Below are 26,353 nucleotides of genomic sequence, written 5' to 3'. Positions count from 1 at the left end.
TTTCTAGGAGTTTCCAAAAGAGTATTGGTTAGCACTTTCCTCTCCCTCTCAGGCCTGTGCACTAGGATGTATGGCACAAGGGGAGCCTGGCTTTACAGGGGGAAGGATATGAAAAATATAGTATCAATAAAATGTTTAAGAACTCAGTAAAAACATTTCTACAGTAGTTTTCTGTGAAATATTTGACATATGCAGAAATCATGATGGTGTGGTATAAAACGGTTTTACTGACACTTAATTTGGGTTGACCTATTAAGTTACATGTGGCTTCACCACTTTGGTAATTTTGGGTATATCTACACTGGAAAATGCCCCCCCCCCCCACCAGCCTGTGGCACTGAGTCTCCGCACTGGGCCTACAGACTTGTGCTATGGCACTAAAAATAGCAGTGTACATGTTCTCACGTGGAGTGGAGTTCAGACTGAGACCCACCTCCCTTGCTGAGTTTCAGAGCCCAAACTCCAGCCTGAGCAGGAATGTCTATGCTGCTATTTTGAGTGCTGTTGCCTGAGCCAAAGTCCGTACACCTGGATTCTGAGATTTTCTGCCATGGGTGTGGTGGTTTTTTGCAGTGTAGATGTACCCTTGGCTACCTCAGACTTATGCCAGTAAAACCATTATACATACTTATAACCTTCATACATGCGCACCCACACTGCTCATGTTTAAAACTGACTTGTTTAGATAACTATATAATGTCATCTCAGTATTTGCAATGTTTCATAGGTATTTTTAATACTGGGGAATGCTGCAAATACTGAGGTAGAATTGTTTCATTATCTTTCTCGAAAGTTTTTATGTGCAACCATTGTGTGTAGGTGTTTGTCTGGATTTATGTCTACCTACATAAACGATCATCTCCTTGCCTATGTCCTCCAATGCCAAAAGTTAAATTGTATTAAATGCTGTTAAACAATAATACTTTGTGTTTATTATTGTGTAGCATCTTTCACCCAAGCATCTCGCGCCACTTCACAATAGTTTAATGCATTAAGCTTCACAACCCCACTACGATGTAAGTAAGCATTATCATCTCCAGTAATAATGGCTAAACTGAGTCCCCCAGCAGTTAAACACTGTCCACTTGACTGTCTTCAGTGCAAAAGAGTTTGTGTTTAGTGTGCTCTCTCTCTCTTTGTAAAAATTTTAGTTTTACCTCTGTGTAGTTAGTCAAGGGCAACCCCAGGTAGGAGGAGAAGTGTTGAGTTTGACTGGCTACATTGAGATAAAAATTACCCGTGCCTTGTCTAGACTAGGATTTTACACAGTTAGCTCTATCTTGATGAAAAATCACCCCCCCCCTTTTTTTTTTTTTTTTTTTTTTTTGCAGTGAAGATATAGCCAGTGGAACTGAACCCTGGAATTTTGATTTGCAGATGCTAGCTTTAACCGCTGAGCCAATGTACATAATAGGTGACTGAGCAAAAATCGGATACTTGCTGAGTATAAAATCAGTGTAAAAAATAATGAAACAAAGTTATAATGAATGCTTTTTTTTTTTTCAGCTTAATCCACACTATCCAGATGGGAATACTGAAGGAAAGGTCATGGTACGTGGAATGTTTTCTTTAAATGTACTGCAGGATGTTTTGTTGTATTATCAATCTAATATAAAGTATCAGCCCCGGGTGCAAGGGATATTTTTGTTTTACTTACATATAAAACGCACATTATTCAGACTCTTGGTGTCTCATTGTAGCCCATCAGGGTACTGGCAGGTGTAATTCATTAATGTTCGTAAAGTGCTTTGAAATCTTTGGGTGGAAAGTCCTATAGAACTGCGAAGTGGTGGTGGTGGTATTTGCCTATTCACCTTTTCCTATAAGGCCAAAACATTTTCAATTCTCCGTAAAGCAGGAGAAGGAAAGGGAAAAAGAAGAGGGTCACAGAGTATTGAAAAGGTTATAGCAGCACTTTTGATTACCATCGCCTCTATTAGAGTAGATTTCCTGCTGCTTTGAATTCTGCTACCACCAAGCTTGGGCTCTCTCATCTACTGTAGAAACAAAAGCACAACTAAGAACTCTTTGTTAGGAAAAGTTTTTTCTCTTACTTAATAAAAATGTTTGGTTTCAGATGGCAAATGGAACACTGACACCTCTATACTAGATTGGGGACTGAGTTGTTCAGGGATTGGTAACGGGCTAGGGTGTCTTTCATGTCTAAGTTACTTGGTTGAAGCCGGTGTCATATCGGCATGTACCAGCTGGTAATTGGTATTAACCAGTTGATATTGCCTGGTGGTTGCATATGTGACATTAATTGGTTGTCTTAATTCTTCTCAAAGTAGACAGATTTCCACATTGCCCTTTAGCACTGGGCTCTTCAGCAAAGAGACCAAGGACAAAATAAACTTGGTTATTTGTTGAGTTCTGAATCTGTGCTTAGAGCTGTACAGGTCATAGAGCAGACAAAGTCTCGGTCCAAAAGGAGCTGACAGCCTAAGGTCTGACTCTCAAACATTTAATCCAGTGCATGACGCGTACTGGCAAAGTCAGTGGGGCTTTTCATAGCAGTAAGTGTTACTCCCAAATGTATGTGTTTTCAGGGTTGGACCCTTATAAAGAAGCTTATAAGCTAATACATGGAGCAATGAGACTGAGCTACCCTAGCATCCCTAGAGATTTTCTTCAAATCACAGTAAAGGCACAATAGAGTGTGTAAACGCTTTGGCTTACAGATCCTACCCCATCCAAAGCAGAGCATATAGACGCCGTGGGTATGTCTACACTACAATCAAAAACCTGTGGCTGACCGTGCCAGCTGAGCTAAGGGGCTGTTTAATGAAGTGTAGACACTCGGGCTGGTGTCTGGGCTCTAGGATTGGCAGGGTAGGAGGGTCCCAGGGCTTGGGCTGCTGCTCAAGCCCGAACATCCACACCGCAATTAAACAGCCCCTTAGCCCAAGCTCTGTGAACCTGAGTCAGTTGACACGGGCCAGCTGCAGGTTTTTAATTGCAGTGTAGACATACCCTCTGTGGCCTAGCCTTGCCTAGGATTTAAAGATGTGATAGATCATGTTAGCTAGCTCGATGTAACTCACAACTTCTAAAACTCTCTAGTCACGGCAAGGCAAGTTGTATGTTAGCACATGCTAAGGTGGTTGAGTTAAAGCCTATTGGGAATCTATTACCAACCAATCCAAGTGTTCAAAATAGTCAGTCAGTCCTGTCTCGCTCACCGGCCACAAATTATGAGACTGACTTAAAAACCACAAGGTTTTAAAAAATAAATATGGGGACCTTTTTATTTGCCTCTTGTTTTTTAAGCCTTTAGGGAACTCGTTTTCAAGCTTTTCTCTGTGCTAAAAACTTTTAAAAACGATTGCTGAGGTTCTGACATAATCACATGACTCCAGGAGTTGGAGCTTTAATAAAAATGCTCAATGCTGTGAGGATTGACAACACACTTCCTGATGTATGGCTTTATTGGTAACTCAGCAATACTAACTCAACATAAACCTCAACCTAGTCACTCCTAGGATTTCCTTCCAGGACCTCCTCTGTCCTAGTTACCTCTGGGTCCTCCTTTCTTTTATATCCAGGTTGGAGCTAGTTGGCCCCATCTGCTAGCATGATTCAGCAGTAACTACTTTGAATCTTAGTGCAAGCAACTGAAGCTAGTGTTTCTTAACAGAAGAACTGTGCATTCTTATGCAATTTTCCATTCTGCTATCCAGTTACACTGTGGCACTATTGGAACTCATGATTTTATCCTGAGTCTTGTGATAATTAGTGTTTTTTTTTTTCAAAGCCACAACTCCTGCAGCTGAGAATCTTGCTTTTTTTTTTTTTTTTTTTTTTTTTTTTTTTTTTTTTTAGATCTATTTCTAGCCCTCATGGTTGTGTAGAAAAGTCTGTATATGTGAACCAAGTGCACCCTAAAGGCACAGAAACCTAGAAGTCTAATAAAAAGAACTCAAATTTTTTTTAAACAGCTCATGATTTTTAAGCCAAATGTATTACTTTTTTGGGCTTGGCTCATGATTTTTGAGTGCTTACCATTGACAAAGTTGGCATGGGGAAGCCTGTTCTGTTGCTTCCCAGGCTGTAGCTTCTAAGGTAAAATAAAGTTAGAGGTCTATGGTCTGCAGGTTTGTCAGTTTGGAAGCTTTTTCCAATGTATATAAAAAACAAACCAGAAGTAACTCACTCATCCCTCCATGCAATATTGGGGTTCATTTTCCAGTGCTCTAATAATTAGAGCTCTGCGCTGGTGACAAACAAGCACCCTATTTGCAAGTTAGGCACCCCAATTTCATTGGATTTCAATGGGGAATGGGGCACTTAATTCTCTTTGGATAAAATTTTCAAAGTGCCTAAGTGACTTAGGAGTCTTAAGTTCCATTTTTCAAAAGTGAATCTGACACTTAGGAGTCTCAATATTACAAATATATCACAAATCAATAAGATTTAGGCTCTTAAGGGCCTAATTCACTTTTAAAAAGGGAGTTGAGTCACTTTGTCTCTTTTTTAAAAATGTTACCTTTAGGCTCTTTTGAAAATCCTGCAAAATTGCCTAGTGAAGAAGAGTTTTAAAAATCCCGTTTTGGTTTCTGGTAATATTTGGCCTTACAATGAATAGGTCAATACACTTGTTACATATTTTTCCCCTCCAAAGCCCAAGAGACTATGTAACATGAAGGTCTTCCTGTAATTTAGAAGCCTTTATTAAATGCTGCCTTCTCCAGCTTTTGAAGATTGGAAGGTTATAATGGATAGTGCATCAAAAAGTCAGCGCTGTATGTTGCAGCTCCCATTTAAATTCAGTATTGGTGTATTATGCTGCAAAGAAGTCTATTATTTCCAATCACACAAATGTACAGCATCCACAGGGACACCATAAACATTGGGAAAATGTCAAGAACAGCTGGGAACCTGGGATTCATTAATTCCTTTCCCTTAAAAGGCTGCCGCCTTTGGAAGGGTAAACTAACTCCCTCACAAATGAATCTTTGTGAGATAGCACTAACCCTAAGTATTTCCAAACTGGCGTTTACTGTTGTTGTGATTTCTTGGAGGTGATTAATATTTATTTATTTTTGCTTGAATAAATAGGGCATTTCTGCCATGGAACCAAAAGGCCAGATCCTCAACTTGTGTAGTTTGGCATAGCTCCATGGAGTTCAATGGAGTTATGCTTTACACCAGCTGAGGATCTGACCCAGTGAGTGTTTTCTTTCATATATAATTCCCAGGTGGAATTTTTTAAAAAATACTGTGTCTCTAAAGGCTTTTTTCTTTTGGCTTCCAGCAACTGAGCTTGTTTAAAAAAAATACTCTCAATTAAAATTTCATTATGTGTAATGCAAGTCATCTGGTTTAAACAAGTGGAGCAGTATTTTAAAAGGCTCAGCTAGGAATTAATTTGGTAATAAATAATCCAAAAAGCACAATTTAAAAATAAGTGTCTTTAGCTTTAAAATGGTAGCGTTTCTGTGCTTCTATAAAGCCAGCAGTCAGACCACTTGAGAGGCTCTGCACTTGCAGTGAGAGAGAGAGAGAGAGACACACACACACACACGGATGCTGGCACTTTATTATTATTCTGCTGTTGCACACAGGTCTGAATCAGCTCTGAAAACGCATACATTGTTTCTTACAGAATGTCTCTGGCTCCTAACAACAGAATTGCAACGTGATGTCTCTGCTAAAAATGGGATGACTCACAAATGAGTCAATAGGGAAGGTGTTATAGGAGGCTAACTGCCGTGCTGTCTGCCAGGGTTCAGTAAAATGCAGGAGCCAAGGGTGGCCATTAATTTACTCTACTCATTTTTCATATAGAATTTTTTAACTCCTCTAACCTAAAGAGTTCTGTTCACATTACTGCCATATGAAAATGCTGGTTTTATAAGAGCCTACTAAACTGGGTTAACATATTGAGATACTACATTGTACTGGATTTAACAGGCATTTTCAGAAGTCTGGCCGTTAAATTTAATTTCTACTGAAGTCTGTAGAGTATTCATACAGGAATAGGGCATTATCCCTGTCTTTCTCTATGCCACAGGAGGTGGATTTACCCATTGGAATTGTAGATTGGGTTTGCATTCTAAAAGAAAAGATCTTCCAGGTCTGTTGCATTTTTGCACTGTTCTGTGCGGTTAAAATGAATGCTGCTCCATAAGTGAAGCCACATGCAGGTCTCCTGAATTTTAGGTATAAAAGACGCTGGGGGTAGGATGTAGTGGAATAGTGAGGTCTTCTGAGATCTGTGGTGGTGCATAGTTACTAGCAAACTGTGCTAGTGGCTGTGAAGTAAAGGAGTCTAGTGGGCACTTGGAAATATCCAGGTATTGGGAAGGAGAAGTCTGATTTTGCCTGATTTATGTTACCTCTGGTTGGACTATAGTATTTGGCTCCAATTACATTAAATTTCTGTTTCACAACATAAACATTACATGTTTTAGAAAATTCCTTCCTATGTAATGTGTTAAACCAATGGCAGTAATCCAGTAGCTATGAGATTTTCTGTATTTTATATATAATCTACTGTAACTGGTTTAAAAAATATGCATAGTGAGCTGAAATTTACAAGTCATCGAGATTTTGTGCTGATGCTTTTTTTCAGATTGCATGCATTACAGTGTTATCCTTTGGTTAGGAGAACCGACTCCAGAAAGCTCATTGCCATCCATGACCACCTCATCTGTCACTCCTCCAATCTCGCTGTACTCAATGAAACTTGGACCCCCTGAAATGCTGCCTCTGCACCCACTCTCTCTTCTCACACACCTCACCCCATGACTTTAAAAACAAACACATAAACAAAGATTCCCTAGCAAGGGTGTTAGGCTTTTCTTCTTCCACATTTGCTGCTTCCATTCCCTCCCTTTGCCCACTCACTGTCCTCCGTTGAATGGTACACCAACTGGATCCCCTTTCCCCCCCCCATCTACGTAGCTAACTCTGACCACTCCTACTAGTGCCTCTTGGAGTATTCTCTATATTCCCACACATCCAGACTGCCACTTTTTCTTTTCTAAGGGCAGGTCTACACTACAGCTGGGATCAACGCTCTGAGATCGATCCACCGGCGGTCATTTAGCGGGTCTAGTAAAGACCCGCCAAATCGACTGCCGATCGTTCTTCAGTTGACCCCTATACTCTACCCCCGATGAGAAGAGTAAGGTAAATCAACAGGAGAGTTTCTCCCGTTGGCCCCCCACGGTGTAGACCCTGCAGTAACTCGACCTAAGGTACATCGACACCAGCTATGTTATTCATGTAGCTGGAGTTGCATAGCATAGGTCGACTTACCGCGGTAGTGTAGACATAGCCTAAGATCCACCCTTTTCCTTTTTCTCCAGAGACCTAAAACTCTGGTCCAGGTTCTTGTCATTTTATGTCTTCATTATTATAATCTCTTCCTCCCTACCCTCCTTACCACCCACATCACCTCCCTCCAATCCATTCAAAGCAGAGATGCAGAGATCATCTTCCTTACCTGCCCCTCTGACCATATCACTACCCTCTCTGCATCCCATCTTTGTCTCCCTCTTCTCACTGCATCTAGATCAAGCTTCATGTCCTCACCTTGAAGGCCCTTCACAATTCTGCCCCTCCCTACCTGTCCACTTGTCTTTCATTCCAGTGATGGTCACTTCATTCACTTATTTGCCAATTTCTCACGTGTACAAACCAATAAAATGCCTTCTTCCATGCTGCCCCTTTTGCACGAAATGCCCTTTCTGCACTGATCGATAAAACTGACAACACAATAGGCACTGGATGCCCTGGAAGAAAGTGCAGCTACAGCAGGATTTCTGCTTCTCTCCCTTGTTTAAAGCAATGGGATGGAGTGTTAGTATTTTCAGGCTTGATAGAAGAAGTGAATATTGTGCAAGGATTTGAAAAGTTTATTCTCCACTGGGCTATGAAGGGGAACTAGTTTTATCAGATCTGGTGAAATTCATTGCTAATTGTGATGGGTAATCAACAGGCAGTATCAGTAATCAAAGCACCACCCTGATTATCTCTTGCTGTATAGGTCTTATCAAACAGCTAATGCAAAGCAAGTGTATCCTTTTTATATTGCTTAGCACATTCCTTGGTTAGTGACACACTAGAAATCACGTTAATCACATTTCAGATCTCCACTGTCTGATTCTCTTCTTTGACATCCTTGGCTCTCCTCTTTTTCTCTCTTCCACACCATATATTTTGTGTGCCTGATATGCCAGGAATTGTTAATCTAAAACTGATTGCAAATCTTTGGTGTTATATATATATATATATATATATATATATATATATATATATATATATATATATATATATATATATATATATATATAAAATAAATAAATAATAATTTAAAGGTCTGATCCTGCAGCCCTAACAGAAGGAGTAACTGTTACACAGACCAGAAGTCCCATTGACTTCAATGGGGCTACATATGTGAATATGCATTACTCCTTTCAGAAGGGGTTTGCAGGGTCAAGCCCTGGGAATTTAGCATTTTGGGCCACATTTACAAAGACGCAGATAGGCATGTAGTGGGTTTTAGGTGTCTAACTCTCATAGGTTACAAAACCGGGCATGTGTAGTCTTGAGAAAAGACTGAGGGGGGCCTGATAAGTCTTCAAATATGTTAAGAACTGTTATAAAGAGGAGTGGAACCTCCGTGTCCACTGACTGTAGGACAGGGAGAAGTAGTAATGGGCCTTATCTGCTGCAAAGGCGATTCAGGTTAGATATTAGGGAAAACTTTCTAACTGTAAGGGTAGTTAAGCTCTGGAATAGGTTACTAGGGGAGGTTGTGGAAATCCCAGCATTAGAGGTTTTAAGACAGTGGTCCCCAAAGTTTTACCTCGTGCCCTCTCCCTTACTCCTGTCCGTGTCCCCTTCCCCCGGGGCCAGGAGTGGAGCTGTGGCTCCGGGATGGGGGGACGCAGACAGGAGTAAGGGGGCTGGGGCTGGGAGCCAGGGGCACAGGGCAGGCGTGGGGCCCTGCCCATTGATTCTAGGCCCTGTTTCTGTTAGATGAGCTCCCTCAATTCCATGGACATCAGTAGGATTTGGGAACACACAGCACCAGGCAGGATCCAGCCCCTAATATGCTGGCAGTTTATGCTGAGAATTTTAATAGGGTCCAGCTGGCTGGCTGTGCCACTGCCACTCCATGCAGTGTCAGGTTGATTTTGAATGGAGCAGCTGCCTTGGCCACTCTCATTTATCAGGTGCTGTGATTATGACCACTAATGGGAAAAGAAAATGGACTCTTAAAACAGCAATTGAACTAATCTTTCTTTCTCTTTACATTTTGATTTTCATCCATTCTTTGCTTTTATCTTTGGCCCCCTCCAAACTAGTGCAGTGTAATTACATCTGATGGGAGACCAGGGTCTGCAACTACAGCAGGTTTTTGAAGTGCTGGTGTCAAATAATAATGTACGTGGTACTATAGTCTCTCTGCAGTGTGTGACCTGCTCCTGTTATAATGACTTTCTGAGACCCTATGTCCACGGGGCAGATTGCATCCTCTGTGTTACATGCTCCAAAGCTGGCCCTAACACATCCTCACTGGAATGTAAAAGTAAAATTCAGATGTATTACTTGTCCACAAGGTAATTGGAGAATTTATAATAGGGCCCAGTGCAAGCAAAAACCCTTGTGCCTAATCAACAGAGAGACGGCGACCTTCCTGCTTCAAAGAAGAAACGGCAAGCAGGGGAGAAGATTATGTATACTTTGGTCTCTGTACCACATGGAAATGACATCGCATCTCTCTTTGAACTGGATGCCACCACTCTTCAGAGAGCTGATTGCCTGGTTCCAAGGTAAAAATAATAAAAAAAAAATGCTGCATTGATAAGGTTTCTCTCTAGCATTATACTGGTGAGTAAAGCAGAAAAATCAAACATATGCTAGTGTTGTTCTTCAGTTGAAATTGAGGAGACTTCCCAGATAAACAAGAGATGTATAAAACATGATCCTGCTGCTGTGACTAGATAAAATAATTATAAGGATAAAACAAGACTTAAAGGGAGACTGTCAAGATATAAAAACAGTGGTGCAAATGTTGCACCGGTGTAATTGAGAGCAGAACTGGGCCCAGTATGCTGCTTGAAAAAAAGTACCATTAATAAATCTGAGAGAATCATTCCCAGTAAATAATTTATGCAATGAATTTTGCCTTGTTTTCTGTGCATGCACTGCCCATGACAGAGCATGGTTTCTTGGAATGTATTTGTTGTTCAGATTCATTGAACAAATAGTTTTTGAGGTTTTTACTGCAGAAATTAATTGTGAATATTTGAAATTTGAACAGTATTGCTTAATTGCGATTGGTCAGATAAGTCATAAAGGTTTTTTTTTCTGTTCCATGATTGAACGTTCAGTCACTTGGGAGACAAATTCTCCTGTGTGTCAATTTTAAAATTTGGTTTCTGGTAATATTTGTGTATGCAACTTTGAAATTTGTTTTCTGTGCTCCTTTTTCCTAGCACAATTCACTTGCATGAATATTCACAGACTGTGAACATGAAAAGGGAGACTGAAAACTTGGCCAAAGTGAATTAATGTAAAAAAGTAGAATGAATAGTCACTGAAAAATGTTTGCATTAATTGCCCATCTCTAGTTTCTAACAACACCACAAATTGAAAGAATTAAAAAAAAAATCTAATTCATGCTGTTTGTGCACTTGATTCTCAGTTTGACTGATATTATAAGTGCTTATTCATGTAAGCAATCTTATTGAAGTCAAGCTTACTCACGTGAGCAAAGGTTTTCAGGATCGAGCTATTAGACTGTGACTATTTAATGTGTTGCCATTCTTTGAGGGTCACAACTCTGCAGAGGACTGTTCAAATAAAAGAAAAAACATGTTTTCATACTTCGTTGAAGTTCACAGAAGTATTTCTGTTCACACTAGATTTTAAAACCTTCCCCTCATCATCTTTTCCTTAAATAAAACTTTACTAATGTTCTCTCTATCCTATTGTCTCAAAACATTCTACAGAACAATGAAGTGTGTCGCTTCCATCACTTTTTCTCCAGACCTGTTGTTTTACTGTGTTTGTCTTTAGGAACTCTTATGTTCGGTTGAGACACCTATGCACTAATACTTGGGTGACCAGTACTAGTATTCCTATAGATACAGAAGAAGAGAGGCCAGTGATGTTGAAGGTAAATATTGGTACAAGTTGTGCTAACTTTCCAAACTCATTCCTATAATTGTCTGTGAATGATTTAACTTCCCTATATATAAAGATATATAATAATTCAGAGGAAGATAGAGGATTGCTCACCAAAATTAAACTCTGTTGAAAAAACACACTATTTCAGATTGGGACTTGCCAAACGAAAGAAGACAAGGAAGCTTTTGCCATCGTATCGGTTCCTCTGTCTGAGGTCAGAGACTTGGATTTTGCCAATGATGCCAACAAAGTTTTAGCATCCACTGTTAAAAAGCTGGAGAATGGAACAATAACACAAAATGAAAGGAGGTCAGTAATGGTTTTTTTTTTTTCCAGATCACTTTCATATAAAATGAATATGTATGGTATCCAAACATCACAGTAATGGACACACTAGTAAAATCTAGATAGATCAGTAGGAAGGAAGGTGGTTAGGGTGCTAGCCTGAGGCTTGAGACTGGCTGTGTCACAGGCTCCCTTCATGACCTTGGACAAGTCACTTAATCTCTCCTGTGGCTCACTTCTCTGTCGGTGTAGGCACTGCCCTACCTCACAGGAGTGTTGTGAAGATGAAGGCATTGAAGACTGTGAAGTGCTCAGATACTATGGTAATGGGGGGACAGGACTTAAAATGATGTAAAATAGATAAGGAGAAATAATGTGAGTTTCAAGATTTACCTAGATTATAGAGCAAACTTTAAACTGTGTGCATTCTGTAACATCTGCATCCAATGAGCCTGATTTGTGTTTACATTAAGGACCTTTACCCCACTCTGGCAGTGTAATTTACACCCCCTTTACGCTGCCAGAATGGTAAATGAGTGTAAATGAGAATCTGGCTCAACATCAACTCCTCTCCCTTCTATCTATAACTCCCTGTCCTCTTTGTCCCTCCTACTTTCCGTAGTCTCTTCTAAAGGGTGTTCATAGAGGGTCTGCCCTTTGCATTCATCCATATGTCAACTTCAGTGCTACTGGAGTGTCTACTCTTTACACCCTCCCAGGAATTAAGAGACTTCGTTGCACGTTGCTGCCAAATACATCATACTGCTGGGGGTGTAGTATGTTAGTTATTTTCAACGCTCCATGGAAAAATTAAATATTAGACAGTATCTCTGTGCACTGTTTAATTTGTAACTTTCATTCACAGCTTTTTATTGAAAATGTTAATTTTTTTGGTGATAAAATTAAGCTTCTGTTGACTATTGAATCAAGAGGTTTTTGTCAATAATAAATGGAACAGAAGGTTCAGGAGTAGATAGATAGATAGATTTATCCTAACATGGCATGCTATAATAGCCTAGGCATTGGTAGTTAACCCTAAAGAGCTGACAGGCCACTTCATCACTGACTAGAGTCGGAGAAGCACAAAGTAATTAATTGGGGTGTGATGTAACAACAGTGCGTCTCACTATTAGCCTTGTGACTGTGAAACATTGAGATTCAGCATCATCCGGTAGTGGGGCTATTGCTGTGATATAATGCTGAAAATATTTCATAGTGCTTTCTGGATGCTGGCATTATTGTGTGTCTCTGTGATCTCCTGGGGAAGAGTAGCAGTCCTCATTCTTCCCTTCCCTGTCCCTTTCTGGCTTATAAAGGTAGGGATCCTGCCAGTACCAAACAAGTTGCTCAGCCCTACATCTGCACCCTTCACCTTTTGCTGCTTGGGCAGCACTCGTGTACTGTGAGCCTTGTTCTACTCAGACCAGGTTCCAAACAGGTTGATGTATTCCAGGAGATCTGCATATGGGCTGAGATTTTCAAAGCGGGCTAGGAGATTTAGCACATGGTTCCTCTTGAGAGTAATAGAAGTTGTGTGTTTAAATTCCCTAGTCTGTTCGTTTTTTAAAATCTCAGCTGAATATCCACATGCCTCTAGACCCTATAGTTTAGAAACCTGGGTGTAGGATATATATACTAGGCCAAATTCATCTGACACTTTGGAGGTCTGTGGGTTTAGCTGCAGGCACAATTTAGCCCACTCCTTGTTGAAAGCTTTTATTTTTCTTTCCTCTGCTTTCCCCATGAGCTGGTCACAAACACCCAAGATTTAGCCCACATGGGATCTTCTTGGCTTTTTGCAGAGCTGCTCCTGGAAAGCCTGTAGCCCTTCTCAGGGATGTTTGTTAAAGTGGGGTCTTTTGTCCATTTGAAATTCAAAGTTCCATCTATATATGTTCTTCCATATACAACTTACTGTTTCCGTCTGCCTCCTCCAGGATGGAGAAGCCATTTTCTAGTATTAGAAGTACCCCTCCCCTTTTGGTGCTCTTTACCATCACCCTTTCCCTTTAGCAGGGAATGCAAGACGTGGTCTTTTGCAAATCCACCCTTCAATACCTCCTTGGCTAGTAGATGTACAGAATAGGAGGTGGATGCTTGCATGCTCTTCCACGGCATGCAGTGCTTTCTATCTAAAGTGGCCAGCATTGTGATTACCTGAAAACCTAAGCTGCATATGAAAACATCTTGCTGCTGTCGCTGGTGTATTTATGTAGATTACTTGTTTCTGGATACTGTCCATCAGTTCAACTTGCTTCCTGTTTTGTTGTGGTTCTTTAATGCTTTGGTAAACATCCTTGTGATGGAGTTAAGCCTCTGCTGATCCAAAGTCTTGAATCCTGAAGCACATATCAGGCTTGGCTTTGCAGTGATTGAGGTTCTGTTGTGCCACAGAAAGCCTGTTCTAAAACGTATGGATTTTTTTTTTAATGAATCCTAGCAAGTGTTGAACTGTACAGTAAGGATTTCTCTACTTGTTCTAGATTTGTAACCAAGCTGTTAGAAGATCTCATTTTCTTTGTTGCTGATGTGCCTAATAATGGGCAGGAAGTTTTGGATGTGTTGATTACCAAGCCAAACCGGGAAAGACAAAAATTAATGAGGGAACAAAATATATTGGCTCAGGTATGTTTTGGATATTAGCAGTTTATATATGTACATATGGGGGAGCTCCTGAAGGAAGATGGTTGTATAATTAACGAGGCTACATAGTCCTTTGTTAACATCCATTTGGGATTTCTAGGTGTTATTAGCCACACAGGGCTCACCTATTGTTGTCTAAATGAAAAAAGGAAAGATTTGATGAGGGCACAATTGAATATAAATGGCTATATTCTGTTCTGAGCTATGCCTGTGCAACTCCACTGCATTCTATGGCTATAAGAGAGAGTAAAGTCTTGCCCAAGGATGATAAAGTTGAAACAAATTTCCTACTCTAGTCCCCAGTACTGTAAATGACTCCACATCTGGTGAACCTCTGGATTCTCATGGAGCTGGAAGGACCCTAGTTCATGCTAAGATCTGTGCACTTGTGAATCAGACTTAATATTCTCTTAAAGTAGCTTCTTGAATAAACAATGGTGAAGAGGCTGGAAAAGAGGAATAACAGAATTGTCCTCCCCTTTGACTGTAAATTTATCCACATTTTTTCTGCCCGATGTCGGTGAGTAGATCGATGGGACAATGTCACTGTTTTAATACCTGAGATTGTCGTCCCCCTGCCCATCACATTCAGTCCTATGTAGATGGCAAGAGTGGTGCCCTATTTCTTACCTGGCTTAAGGTACTCCTGCAACATTTAATGTAAATATGAATAGAAATGGCCAACTACAGTCATACAGAAATCTCGGTTTTGTTCTCACCCTCAGTGATTTTAATTCTGAACAGATATTTGGGATCCTCAAAGCTCCTTTTAAGGACAAAGGAGGAGAGGGATCGATGCTGAGACTTGAAGATCTAGGAGACCAGAGATATGCTCCATACAAATACATGTTAAGGCTGTGTTACAGAGTCATCAGACATTCCCAGCAGGACTATAGGAAAAACCAGGTCAGTTGTAGCCAAGATATTTTCCCCCAAATTGTTACATAATTGTATACTCTGGGTCTAACCCTGTGCTCTGTACTTGTATTTGGAATCCCGTTGTATTCCAATGAAACCACTCTTGTAAAAAGGGGCTGGTGGACTGGGCTCTGTGTGCATTAGTATATAGCAAATCAATCATTAAAGCATTGACTTCTCATGCTGAACAATGGTATTTTTGTTTAGGAATTTTTATGAGACCAGTGAACAGCTTTGAAATTTTATGGTTTCATTTCCTGGGCACATGCTCCATACCATTTCTTCCTCTTTATAAGCTCCACAGGTTCAAACATGAGAATGGGACTCCCAGTTTGTGGGTCTCTGCTGTATCACTAAAATTATGCTCTTGGATGTCAGGCTAGAAAGTGGGAGAGTTGCATGGATTTTTGAATTCTTCTCACTGCCAGATTTTTGAAGCAAAGAGTAATAGTGGTCTCGGAAGCAGGACAGATTCAGTCAAGCTGCCCAACCTACCACCGCAGGGTGCCCTTTATGAGGGGGAGAAAGTTCAAACCCACTTGGTCCAATATTTTTATGAACTAGAGTGGAGAATGAGTCAACCCAAGGACTTTGCAGGCATGGAGGACTCAAGATAGTCTTGAAATGCTGTGTATGACTTCTATGGTTCCTTTCTAGAGCCTTTCAAAATATTTCTTGCCTCTAAAAACAAGAAGAATACTTCTTCAAAATAATGTAAATTCCAAATTTTCCTTTTATTTTTTTGTGCATTTGGAGCTGGGGGAAGGGATTGTAGAAGACTCAGAAGTGTTGGCCACCCCTAAGACAACTAATTTTTTCTTGGAGTACATTATTCAGTGATCCCAGATTTACTTCACTTCATGCCACTAGTAAGAGATGTGGTTTTGAGTATCAGTTGGAAGGATCAATTGAGCTGATCCTAAAAGAAAGATACTGCTTCTTACAGGCTGTTGTACATGTCATCCTGAGGCTTTTTTATTTTTCAGGAATATATTGCTAAGAACTTCTGCATCATGCAGTCCCAGATTGGTTATGATATTCTGGCGGAAGACACCATCACAGCTTTGTTGCACAACAACAGAAAACTACTTGAGAAACACATCACCTCTAAAGAAATAGAGACATTTGTTAACTTACTCAGGAGGAATCGAGAGCCAAGGTTTGAAGTAGCCCACATACCTTTCTTCTGTATTGATACTCTTTTATTCTTGTAACAACTGTGAATCTGCCTTCTATTTGCTTAAATTTTTCTTAGCCCTGTAAGAGGAAAAATAAAATAAACCCTCATTGTGTATAAATTATTACACTAGAGAGAGCAGAAATCCCTGCAACTCTTGGTTTCACCACCGCTTCCTGTCTGAGTGTAAAATAAATGGAGTGTCTAATGAAAAAAGTAACTTATTTTCCAAATAAGATGTCCAAGTGTAAATATACAGTAATAATGTAAATGTATGAAGTCAATGTACTGAGGGCCAAATTACTTTTATGGGAGCAATTTATAGTACTGCTGGGGACTGTTGCATTGCATCACTATAATTACTTTGCATATATCTGCAGCCATATCACCTGAAGCTGTGATCTCATCATATCCCCCAAGCTAAGCAATGTTGGGCTTGGTCAAAATTAGAAGAGGAGGCCATATTGGTACTCCAATTCCCTGGTTCGTTGTTAGAAGGGAACTGTGCCTTGTAAAGGGTCCTATTGACCTTGTTTATTTAAGATCTCTCGTCACTTTTTGCAAGAGGAAGGATCTTAATTTGATTGGCTGAATTTATTATTTGAATGCAAAACCTTCAGTTGGGCTTATACCCTAGGTGCAAAAACAATTCATACTTTAAAAATACACCTGACAAAACAGTTCAGGATGACCCACTGTTAGCAGTTGGGTCCTGCCCCACAGCATTGACTCATGTGGAAAGTCCCATACGCTTCCATGGCCTGGTTTGCATGAGATGAGGTATGCAGAACTGAGCTCCAAAGTGCACGTGCGCACACACGCGCGCACACACACACACACACACACACACACACACACACACACACTTTTACTTCCTCAGCGTACAATCAGGGTATGTAATTCCCACCTGCCAAGCCTAAGTAATTACTTTCTGCCTACTCAAATTTCCACCGCTTTTTCAATCAGATGCAGTGTTGTTGGTTTTTTCTTTTTTTTTTTTTAGTTTTTGCTATAAACTGTTATGTAATGTTGCTATGCACTGTTACTTCCATTTTAGCAAGTAGCAGGTAATTAACTTCATTTTAATGGTGGAGTAACTGGTTCCTGAATATGATGTACTATTGTATTTAGACCTTTCATTCAAAAATACTTTATGAACACAAACATTCTAGAGTTCAGAAAGCTTTTGGTAATGAAAGTGTAACCCAGGGGTAGTCACTTTATTTTTTGTCAAGATCCACTTTTCTTGGTCAAGGTATAGTCAAAGTCCAGACTCCAGAAAAAATAATAATTGTAATAATAAGTAAATAAAAAGATTTTGGGGTCTGTTCAAAAGCATCTAGCAGTCCGGATTTGGTCCACAGTCTGCTTATTGACTACCCCGGTGTAACCTATGCTAACACAATGTGGCAATCTCTCCCCCTTTAGTGGCTAGACTACATAGAGAGTTTTATGAACCGGCTACTCGCTTCAGGCTAATGGGCCTGGTCCGGGTGGCAGAGGTTCATGTTTTCAGATAGAGGTCTTGGGTTCATTCCCTGATCCTCACTAAGTGACTGTGAGGCAGAAAGTATTTAAAGTTGCCTTAAACAGGTAGTTGTCGATTACTGGAGCATAGGGGATTCCTTGGATGGCATAAACGCAGCTACACCTGTTTTGTCAGTCACTCCCCCATCCTTGGTATTTAGATTAGGGGACAGTAAGTGGCGGGTGCACCAGGGTGGGATAGGTGGTCCACAGTGCACAGTACTCCTCTGGATCCTGGGCCAGTGATGAAGTCCTTAGTGGAGTAACCCCACTGGCACATCTCAGAGCATCCTTTAGGCTCCTGTAAATTACAATAGGGGCTGTTTGGGTCACCTTTGCCTCACTCGCCCTGAGCTGCAGGGATTGAGAGCTCAGCACAGCTCTGGATTGATCTCAAGATTGATCTTCAGCGGTTAGAGGTTGCAATAATATGAATAAACAATGATCAAGATTTGAATACAGCCTGTATTTAGATAACTCTAGCACTATGGGCTCCCTGAGGCGAATATTTCAGAGATGGGCACTCTAGAAAAACCGAAGAAAGATAGGTAAACAGATTTCCTTTGTGATGCTTCTGTGTAATATTTTGTTATGTTTGCTTTTTTCCTGTCCAGATTCTTGGATTATTTATCAGACCTGTGCGTTTCAAACACAACTGCCATACCGGTAACTCAGGAGCTGATCTGTAAATTTATGCTGAGTCCAGGAAATGCTGACATCCTCATCCAAACCAAGTAAGCAGCTGTAATTGAAACATACTTGTCATTGTTACCTTGCCTTTCTTGCCACATTGGTAACAGGGTTTACGTGTAGCTACCGTATGCGTTATTTATTTGAAGGCTGGTTTCAATGCAAATAGACAATCCCTTGGAATGCTCCATTATCCCAGAGGATATTGATGAGGAGGAGGTCTGGCTCTACTGGATTGACAGCAATAAGGAACCACATGGCAAAGCTATCAGGCATCTGGCCCAGGAGGCTAAGGAAGGCACAAAGTCTGATTTAGAAGTCCTTACCTATTACAGGTAAAACAATTTTTTTTACTATTCAGGGAACCTGATGCTACTCCTATTGAAATCAATTTGGGGGGAGGGATAGCTCAGTGGTTTGAGCATTGGCCTGCTAAACCCAGGGTTGTGAGCTCAATCCTTGAGGGGGGCCACTTAGGGATCTGGGGCAAAATCAGTACTTGGTCTTGCTAGCGAAGGCAGGGGGCGGGGCTGGGCTGGGCTGGGCTTGATGACTTTTCAGGGTCCCATCCAGTTCTATGAAATAGGTATATTTCCATATATTATATTATATTTATTAATTGTCATTGTGTGAAATTGGAGCAAGGTCAGATCTATGGTCTGTTCAGAAACTGGAGCTAAGTTTGTTTAAAAAAAAATAAAAATCACAATTTATTCAGTATTTTCCAAAGAGTGTTGAGGCTTCAATGCTTGTGATGCATCCCTGTGCTCTCAAAATGCTGTGGTTTCGGCTCCTCCCTTTTCTAGCAAGTGGGATTACACAACAGCTACTTCAGTATACTCTTGCAGACAAGGTGTGCTCTGAGCTGTTGTCCAGAAGCACAGAGAAATGAGCACCATCAGCACTTCCTGGTCCCCGCCACTGGAAGGCAGAGGCATGAAACAAAATCTTAAATGTACTGAAAGTGAATAGTTCAAGGGTTTTATCCCACAACCGCTGTTCTGTGTGTGGGACTTTCTTTGAACTCCAGTGTGAGTTGGGCATAAAATTCAGTGGGGATAGGAGCCTAATACTAGTGTTTGTAATGGCAAGTCAGCTTCTTTGCTAACAAAGGGGCTGTATTATTTTCATTGTTACATTGGAATGGCATAGATCAGACTCCTGAGAGTATATTCTCAGGTATGTTGCTCTGTGCCATTCAAAGAAATCTAAGGTACTACTGAAAGTGTACCATTTATTTTTATTACCTTAAGGTACCAATTAAACCTCTTTGCAAGGATGTGTCTGGATCGTCAGTACCTAGCCATAAACCAGATTTCAACACAGCTCTCAGTAGACTTGATCCTACGATGTATGTCTGATGAAAGCCTCCCTTATGACCTCCGGGCTTCTTTTTGCCGTCTTATGCTGCACATGCATGTTGACAGAGATCCTCAGGAGTCCGTAGTACCCGTTAGATATGCCAGACTGTGGACTGAAATTCCTACCAAGATCACAATCCATGAGTAAGTTTAAAAAAAAAAAAACACCCCAAAGCATTTTAAATGGCTCAAACCTACTCAGAGTAAAATTGTAAGTGGCTGTAATTTTAATGCAACACACGTGAACAGATATTTTGCTGCAGAACACAAACCATTAGGCACTATTAACCCTGGAGATTTAAAAGGGTCACTTTATTTGTAAGTGCGTTTTTTAAAATGCATTATGATAAGGGAGATGGAATGGCCTTTTCCTGGGAACTACAAAGCGTGAAGCCATTACATTCAGTTAAATATTACACCCTCACTAGGCTGAACCTTAGTTTTACAATTAGAGCTTTATTGTGGCTTTAAAGCCACAACCTACAGTCGGTTGAAGCAGTTCAGAGGCAGTAGCCTCAATCCAGGAAAGCGCTTAAGCACATGCTTCATTTTAAGTATGGGAGGAGCTCCATTGACTTCAATGGGAACTCTCACCTGCTTGATTGCTTTGATGCACTGGGGCCTTTGTGTATGAGGCAGGCATAGTAGTTCTGGGGGGCACGAGCCACAGTGCAGCAAATACTGCTGCATTCTTTCACAGGGTGCAGTGTCTGCTCCCCCTCCTTACCAGCTCATTTCTTTTTTTTTGGGGGGGGGGGGGGGAGGGAAGGTGGATTGTGCAAAAAGGGGAGTTGATCATAGACTTAACTTCTTACCATCTTTTCTACTATCACCACTGGTGTTGAATCCCCTAGCCTGTTGTTTGCATCCTTTGCCTGCCACCCTGGTGCACACAAGCAGGACTAACTGCAATCTAGCTCTTTTCTGTACAAAAGAACTTAAAATAAGGTTAAAGCGTCATGAATAGTTGGGGGATTTGGTTATTTTTTACATTACAGCTCATCGTATCCATGGAAGAGGTTAATTTTGCTTCTCTCTGTTTTGCCTAGTAGGTATGATTCTTTCACAGACTCCTCGAGAAATGACATGAAGAGGAAATTTGCTTTGACCATGGAATTTGTAGAAGAGTACTTGAAAGAAGTTGTAAATCAGCCATTTCCTTTTGGGGACAAAGAGAAAAACAAACTTACATTTGAGGTACTTTTCAGTTAGCTTTGTCACAATGTATTGTACCCCTTGAATCAAACAATGAAGCAGTAGAGCATAACTGTTAGCTGTATTAACCAGGTTTTCTTTTGAAAAGAAAAGTTTAAGAACATATTTGATTATACAGTAGAACAGGGGTTTGGACCCCTCAGGGGGTCGCGAGGTTATTATATAGGGAGGTCGTGATCTGTCAGACTCCACCTCAAACCCTGCTTTGCCTCCAGCATTTATAATGGTGTTAAATATATAAAAATGTGTTTTTAATTTATAAGGGGTGGAAGGCATGCTCAGAGGCTTGCTATGTGAAAGGGGTCACCGATACAAAAGTTTGAGAACCACTGCGAATAGAACCTCCTGAGTTATGAACACCTCAGGAATGGAGGTTGTTCGTAACTCTGAAATGTTTGTAACTCTGAACAAAACATTATGGTTGCTCTTTCAAAGGTTTACAACTGAAAATTGATTTAATGCAACCCTGAAACATTACTATGCAGAAGAAAAATGCTGTTTTTAACCATCTTAATTTAAATCAGTGGTTCTCAAACTTGTGTACTGGTGACCCCTTTCACATAGCAAACTGCTGAATGTGACCCCCCCCCTTAAATATATAAAAAAGTGTTTTTAATTTTTAATACCATTATAAATGCTAGAGGCAAAGCGGGGTTTGGGGTGGAGGCTGACAGCTCATGACCCCCCATGTAATAACCTCGTGACCCCCCCGAGGGGGCCTGACCCCCAGTTTGAGAACCCCTGATTTAAATGAAACAAGCACAGAAACTGTTTCCTTACCTTGTCAAATCTTTTTAAAAAAACTTTCCAGCATGCTTCCAGTTCCAAATGAGATGTGTGGTTGATTCATAACTCTGAGGTTCTACTGTAGAATGTTCTTTAATACCCACTTAATACCCACTTCCTTAATTCCACTCTTTTTGCTTCCCACTTTTGTTTTTATACTGTAGTGTTGCTGTGTGCTGTTAAACAGCTGCAGTTCCTCACCACACCAGAGGTGGCTGCATTTCAGTAGCAAATGAAGTGATTTGTGTGTGGGAGAGGTGTATACATACACTCTGTGTTAGTTAAGAGGTTTGAGATCCTTGGGGTGAAAGCAATCGCGTAGCCAGCTTCTAAGAGGAGGGGGAGCAAACCTAAAAAAGCGCCCCCCTTGGCCCCTCCTCCGGCCACGCCCCCTGGCTCCTCCTCCGGCCGCTCCACGCCCCCCCTCCCCCCCTTGGCTGGCTCCTCCGCCCGCACTGCCCCTCTCCCCCCCCCATGGCTCCTCTGGCCCTGCCATGCCCCCCCTTGCTCCTCTGGCCACGGCTGCAGCCCGCAGCCAGCCTGCGCACCCCTGCTCCTCCGGCCGCTTTTGGAAAGGCACCGCTTTTGCAAAGTATGCTGAGGGAAAGCGGCTGCTTCCTCTGCACCCCGCTAGCTACGCTACTGGGTGAAAGGTGCTGTATTCTGTGTCGGATGTGATGATAAAGGACATGTATTGCACCACATAATCCTGTCCTTTATTACTGTCTAGCACACCTGACCGAAGAAAGGTTACGTAGGATTGAGTCTTCTAGAATCAAATTAAAGGACACTTACAGCAGACCTAGCTTAAACTACCTCTGTCCATGCAGCACTGCCTTCACTCTACATTTACCTTACCACAGTCTGACTGCTGTTTCAAGATGCTTCTTCGCTGCAGCTGTTGCCATCTGGAACAGCCTTCTGGCATCTCTCTGCCTCATAGACTTTCCTTCTCATTTCTTTTCTCAGATGGAACTATATCTCCCCCCCCAGCTCTGCCTAAACCTCATGCTGTTTTCTCTCCTGCTTTCATTTAACCAAGTAATTGCATTATCTAACTCTGAAAAGCATTTGACAATTAGGGGCCTGGTCCTGAGCCCATCAATGGAAAGACTCCCATTGAATTCATTGGGCCTTGAATCAGGCCGATAGTCTGTGTGAAAGACAAAAGGACAGGACAAAATATAACTGTATTGTACAGTTCAACACCACTAATGTTGTAGAGGTTGTCTTCATCATGATGGTTTTTCTTTTCCTGCAGGTGGTGCATCTGGCTCGAAATCTCATATACTTTGGCTTCTATAGTTTTAGTGAGCTGCTCAGACTGACCAGGACACTGCTGGCTATTCTAGATATTGTTCAGGGTCCTATGTCGTCATACTTCGAAAGACTAAGCAAATTTCAGGATGGAGGTGAGAAAAAGCAGTGAAAAGTTTTTATTAAAATGCATAATTCACTATTTGGGAAGGAAGCAATTTAAGCTGTATGTCTTTGATCTGTCTGTACACCTGTGGAAGCACCATCCAGCTATGTGGACAGCAGATGATTTCAGAACACAAAAATGATCAATTTAAAAGAACTTTTAGACTGATTGACTGATACAGTGTCACATGGGATACTGAGGCCTGGTCTACATGGGGGAGGGGATCGATCTAAGTTACGCAACTTCAGCTATGTGAATAACGTAGCTGAAGTCGACGTACTTAGACCTATTCGCTGCTGTGTCTTCATTGCGGTGTGTCAACTGCTGTTGCTCCCCCGTCGACTCTGCCTGCACCTCTCGTGGAGGTGGAGTACAGGAGTTGACAGGAGAGCGCTCGGGGGTTGATTTATTGCGTCTAGTATAGATTGCTGCCCGCCGATCCGGCGGGTAGTATAGACATACCCTGAGGCCTGGAACCTGATTTGGAACTGTCAGCTCCAAACAAGTGGAGGGAGTAGCAGATTTCTGGGTGTGGGGCAAGCAGTTACGTATTTACACCACAGGCATTTACCAGTCAATGAGGAAGATGCTTGTCCACTATTAAGTGAGGTGCTGGGCTGGCAGCTGTTAGTCATAGTATCATAGAAGGAGCAGATGGAAAAGACCTATTAGCCATCCTGTCCGTCTTCCTGCTGATGCAGGATTGTTCCCTAGTGTACACTTTCTTGTATTTTGGCTAGGTCAGAATTTAAATGCCCTAAACAATGGGGCTTTCACACCTCCCTGAGGAAGAGTATTTCACAGCCTCACTATCTGAGAGTTAAATTTTCCTGTTCTTAATTTTATTAGATTATTTGCGCGGTCTGTGTCACACCCTAAACAATTCCTCTTCCTCCTTGATGTTTATACTCTTCAAATATTTATAGACTGTTATCGTGTTTCCCCCTTTTGTCATCTCTGAGCCACGCAATACATATTTAGTTCTTTTAATCTTTCCTCAGTCTCTGGTGTTGCTCTTCTCTGAACTGCCTCCTATTTGTCAAAGTCTTTCACAGAATGCTGTGCTCTGTACACAACGCTATATTATAGGTGGAGTCGCATCAGAACTTTACAGAAAGGGACTATTATCTGTGACTTGTGGCCGCAATTTGAATTGGCTGTTTTTGCTGGCGTCGCATTGCAAACTCACTTCTAGAAATGGCCCTAAGGAACAAAGTTTTTGTTTCTAGATCCAAACTTTCACAGAGTTTGCAGGAGCTGGGCACTCAGATCTGTGATTTTTAGGTCAGTCTGATCTCTATGCATGTCTGTAAAGCTGGGGTCCCACTCCACTCATTGTCTTTACTCACCACTATCACCCATGGCTCTGTTTCACCAATTCTGTTTTCTCTCCCCCCCCCCCCCCCCCCATTGACTGTATGTGTTTCAGGCTACTCTGGAGGAAGGAAAGTTAGTTATTAAGCACAGAGGGTCAGATTCTGCTCTGATATGCTGATGTAAATCCAGAGCAAATCTGTGAAAATCCAGAGCTACCCCAATATAACTAAGGTCAGAAAGTCAGGAGTTAGAGCACTGAAAGATACGAATAAGATCTGTGGAAATAACACTGCATCTATGAGAATAACAGGTACTGATGATACATATATCAGGGAACTGGGACTATTTAGTCTGCAGAAGAGAAGAATGAGGGGGGATTTGATAGCTGCTTTCAACTACCTGAAGGGAGGTTCCAAAGAGGTTGGATCTAGACTGTTCTCAGTGGTACCAGATGACGGAACAAGGAGTAATGGTCTCAAGTTGCAGTTGTGGAGGTTTAGGTTGGATATTAGGAAAAACTTTTTCACTAGGAGGGTGGTGAAGCACTGGAATGGGTTACCTATGGAAGTGGTGGAATCTCCTTCCTTAGAGGTTTTTAAGGCCCGGCTTGACAAAGCCCTGGCTGGGATGATTTAGTTGGGGATTGGCCCTGCTTTGAGCAGGGGGGTTGGACTAGATGACCTCCTGAGGTCTGTTCCAACCTTGATATTCTATGATATAGTACACTTCAGTATAGTGCTATTTAGAGAACAGTGAAAGTTGGTGGAGGAGATCAAACATAGGTGGGGTTTTCCCCCTCCCCCCCCCCCCACCTATTCCACTGAATTAAATCTATGCACAACACCTAGGCTGGTTCATTGGATGCAGCATTGTTCTGTAGTAATGTGTCACATGCCATTTCCTCCATCTTTATCTCCACTTTCTTCAGCAAGAGGGTGCTGGACAAAGTGTTTTGGTCCCTGTGGGTAGCCTCCACCTTTGTCTGTGCTGACCCTTTTTAGTTTCCTTCTTGGATGTAGTTGTTTTCCACAGATGTAAGTCTGATGAGCACTGCAGATAGACTGTAGACATGTGGAGCTGTGGGTGTAATGGTGAACCTGTGTGTGTGGGACTAGCACTGCCTTGAAAAGGACTGATTTCTTAATGGTGTTTGTTTGGACATGACCCCTACTCTGCCCTCCCCTGCTAGTCAAGTGGCTAGGAATCCTGTCTCTTCTGAGAGAGTTCCTTGCCAGTTTTGAACTGGTGTCAGTCTGTTCTGCATCCTTAGGTGCATCCTGCAGGGTCATTTGGGTGTGCTGGCATGGCCTGGATATTTGCAATAAAATCTTGCTGTGTAGAGATAGTTGTTCTTAGGTTGGAATAGCTTGAGAGACTTGCTGGACATCCCACGCAGCCATTTCTAGAAGATGAGAATGTGCATTTTCTCGGGTTGACCATGCCTTGCTTCCAGTGGGTGTCTGCCCCTTTTCTAACTTATGTAGCCACAAGAATATGAGCTGCACATTAGTCTCACTATTGATGTGCAGAGTGGTACTGAATGTGGAAAGGCCTTTACCCTTTGTGTAAGCTTGGCATGCTCCCAGGCAGCTCTGCATTTCTCCCTTGGTCCTGTGGATGTACATGCTTTTGGCATGGACAAAATTAGGCCCTCAGGGTACATATATTGTGGGAATGCATTCCGAGAGTGATTTATCACTGGCCATTGAGTATTCTCAAGGGCCATGTTCCAATAGATGCGTCTCTGAAGATCTTAGTGCAGCAAAAAAGGAAAGTGCTTTTAAAAAAAAAAAAAAACCAAACAGTCATTGTTAACTTTAGCAAAGATTAAAATGAAAAAGGGAAAAGTAGAAAGCAGTTCCAGGT

General features: G+C 41.5%; 1 protein-coding gene across 16 annotated transcripts in view; it reads left to right on the top strand.

The window, feature by feature from the left end:
• Positions 1-26,353, top strand: part of ITPR2 (inositol 1,4,5-trisphosphate receptor type 2) — a 337,706-nt gene that overhangs the window by 102,569 nt on the left and 208,784 nt on the right. For 6 of the 16 annotated variants that reach the window (XM_065569064.1, XM_065569037.1, XM_065569060.1 and 3 more), the window contains exons 10-21: positions 1,507-1,551; positions 9,595-9,785; positions 11,035-11,134; positions 11,294-11,454; positions 13,914-14,055; positions 14,818-14,979; positions 15,978-16,150; positions 18,310-18,429; positions 18,535-18,720; positions 19,639-19,890; positions 20,796-20,943; positions 23,009-23,159. In XM_065569064.1, the coding sequence (XP_065425136.1) occupies positions 1,507-1,551; positions 9,595-9,785; positions 11,035-11,134; positions 11,294-11,454; positions 13,914-14,055; positions 14,818-14,979; positions 15,978-16,150; positions 18,310-18,429; positions 18,535-18,720; positions 19,639-19,890; positions 20,796-20,943; positions 23,009-23,159 (1,831 nt within the window). Of the gene's footprint in view, positions 1-1,331; positions 1,415-1,506; positions 1,552-9,594; positions 9,786-11,034; positions 11,135-11,293; positions 11,455-13,913; positions 14,056-14,817; positions 14,980-15,977; positions 16,151-18,309; positions 18,430-18,534; positions 18,721-19,638; positions 19,891-20,795; positions 20,944-23,008; positions 23,160-26,353 lie in introns of those variants that run through there. The other 10 variants (XM_065569077.1, XM_065569053.1, XM_065569071.1 and 7 more) reach the window with 7 other exon arrangements.

The sequence above is a fragment of the Chrysemys picta genome, chromosome 1 (assembly GCF_011386835.1).
Source record: "Chrysemys picta bellii isolate R12L10 chromosome 1, ASM1138683v2, whole genome shotgun sequence".
NCBI classification, from domain to species: domain Eukaryota; kingdom Metazoa; phylum Chordata; order Testudines; family Emydidae; genus Chrysemys; species Chrysemys picta.
Note: the sequence above shows the minus strand (reverse complement) of the source record. Positions and strands in the feature narration are given on the sequence as shown.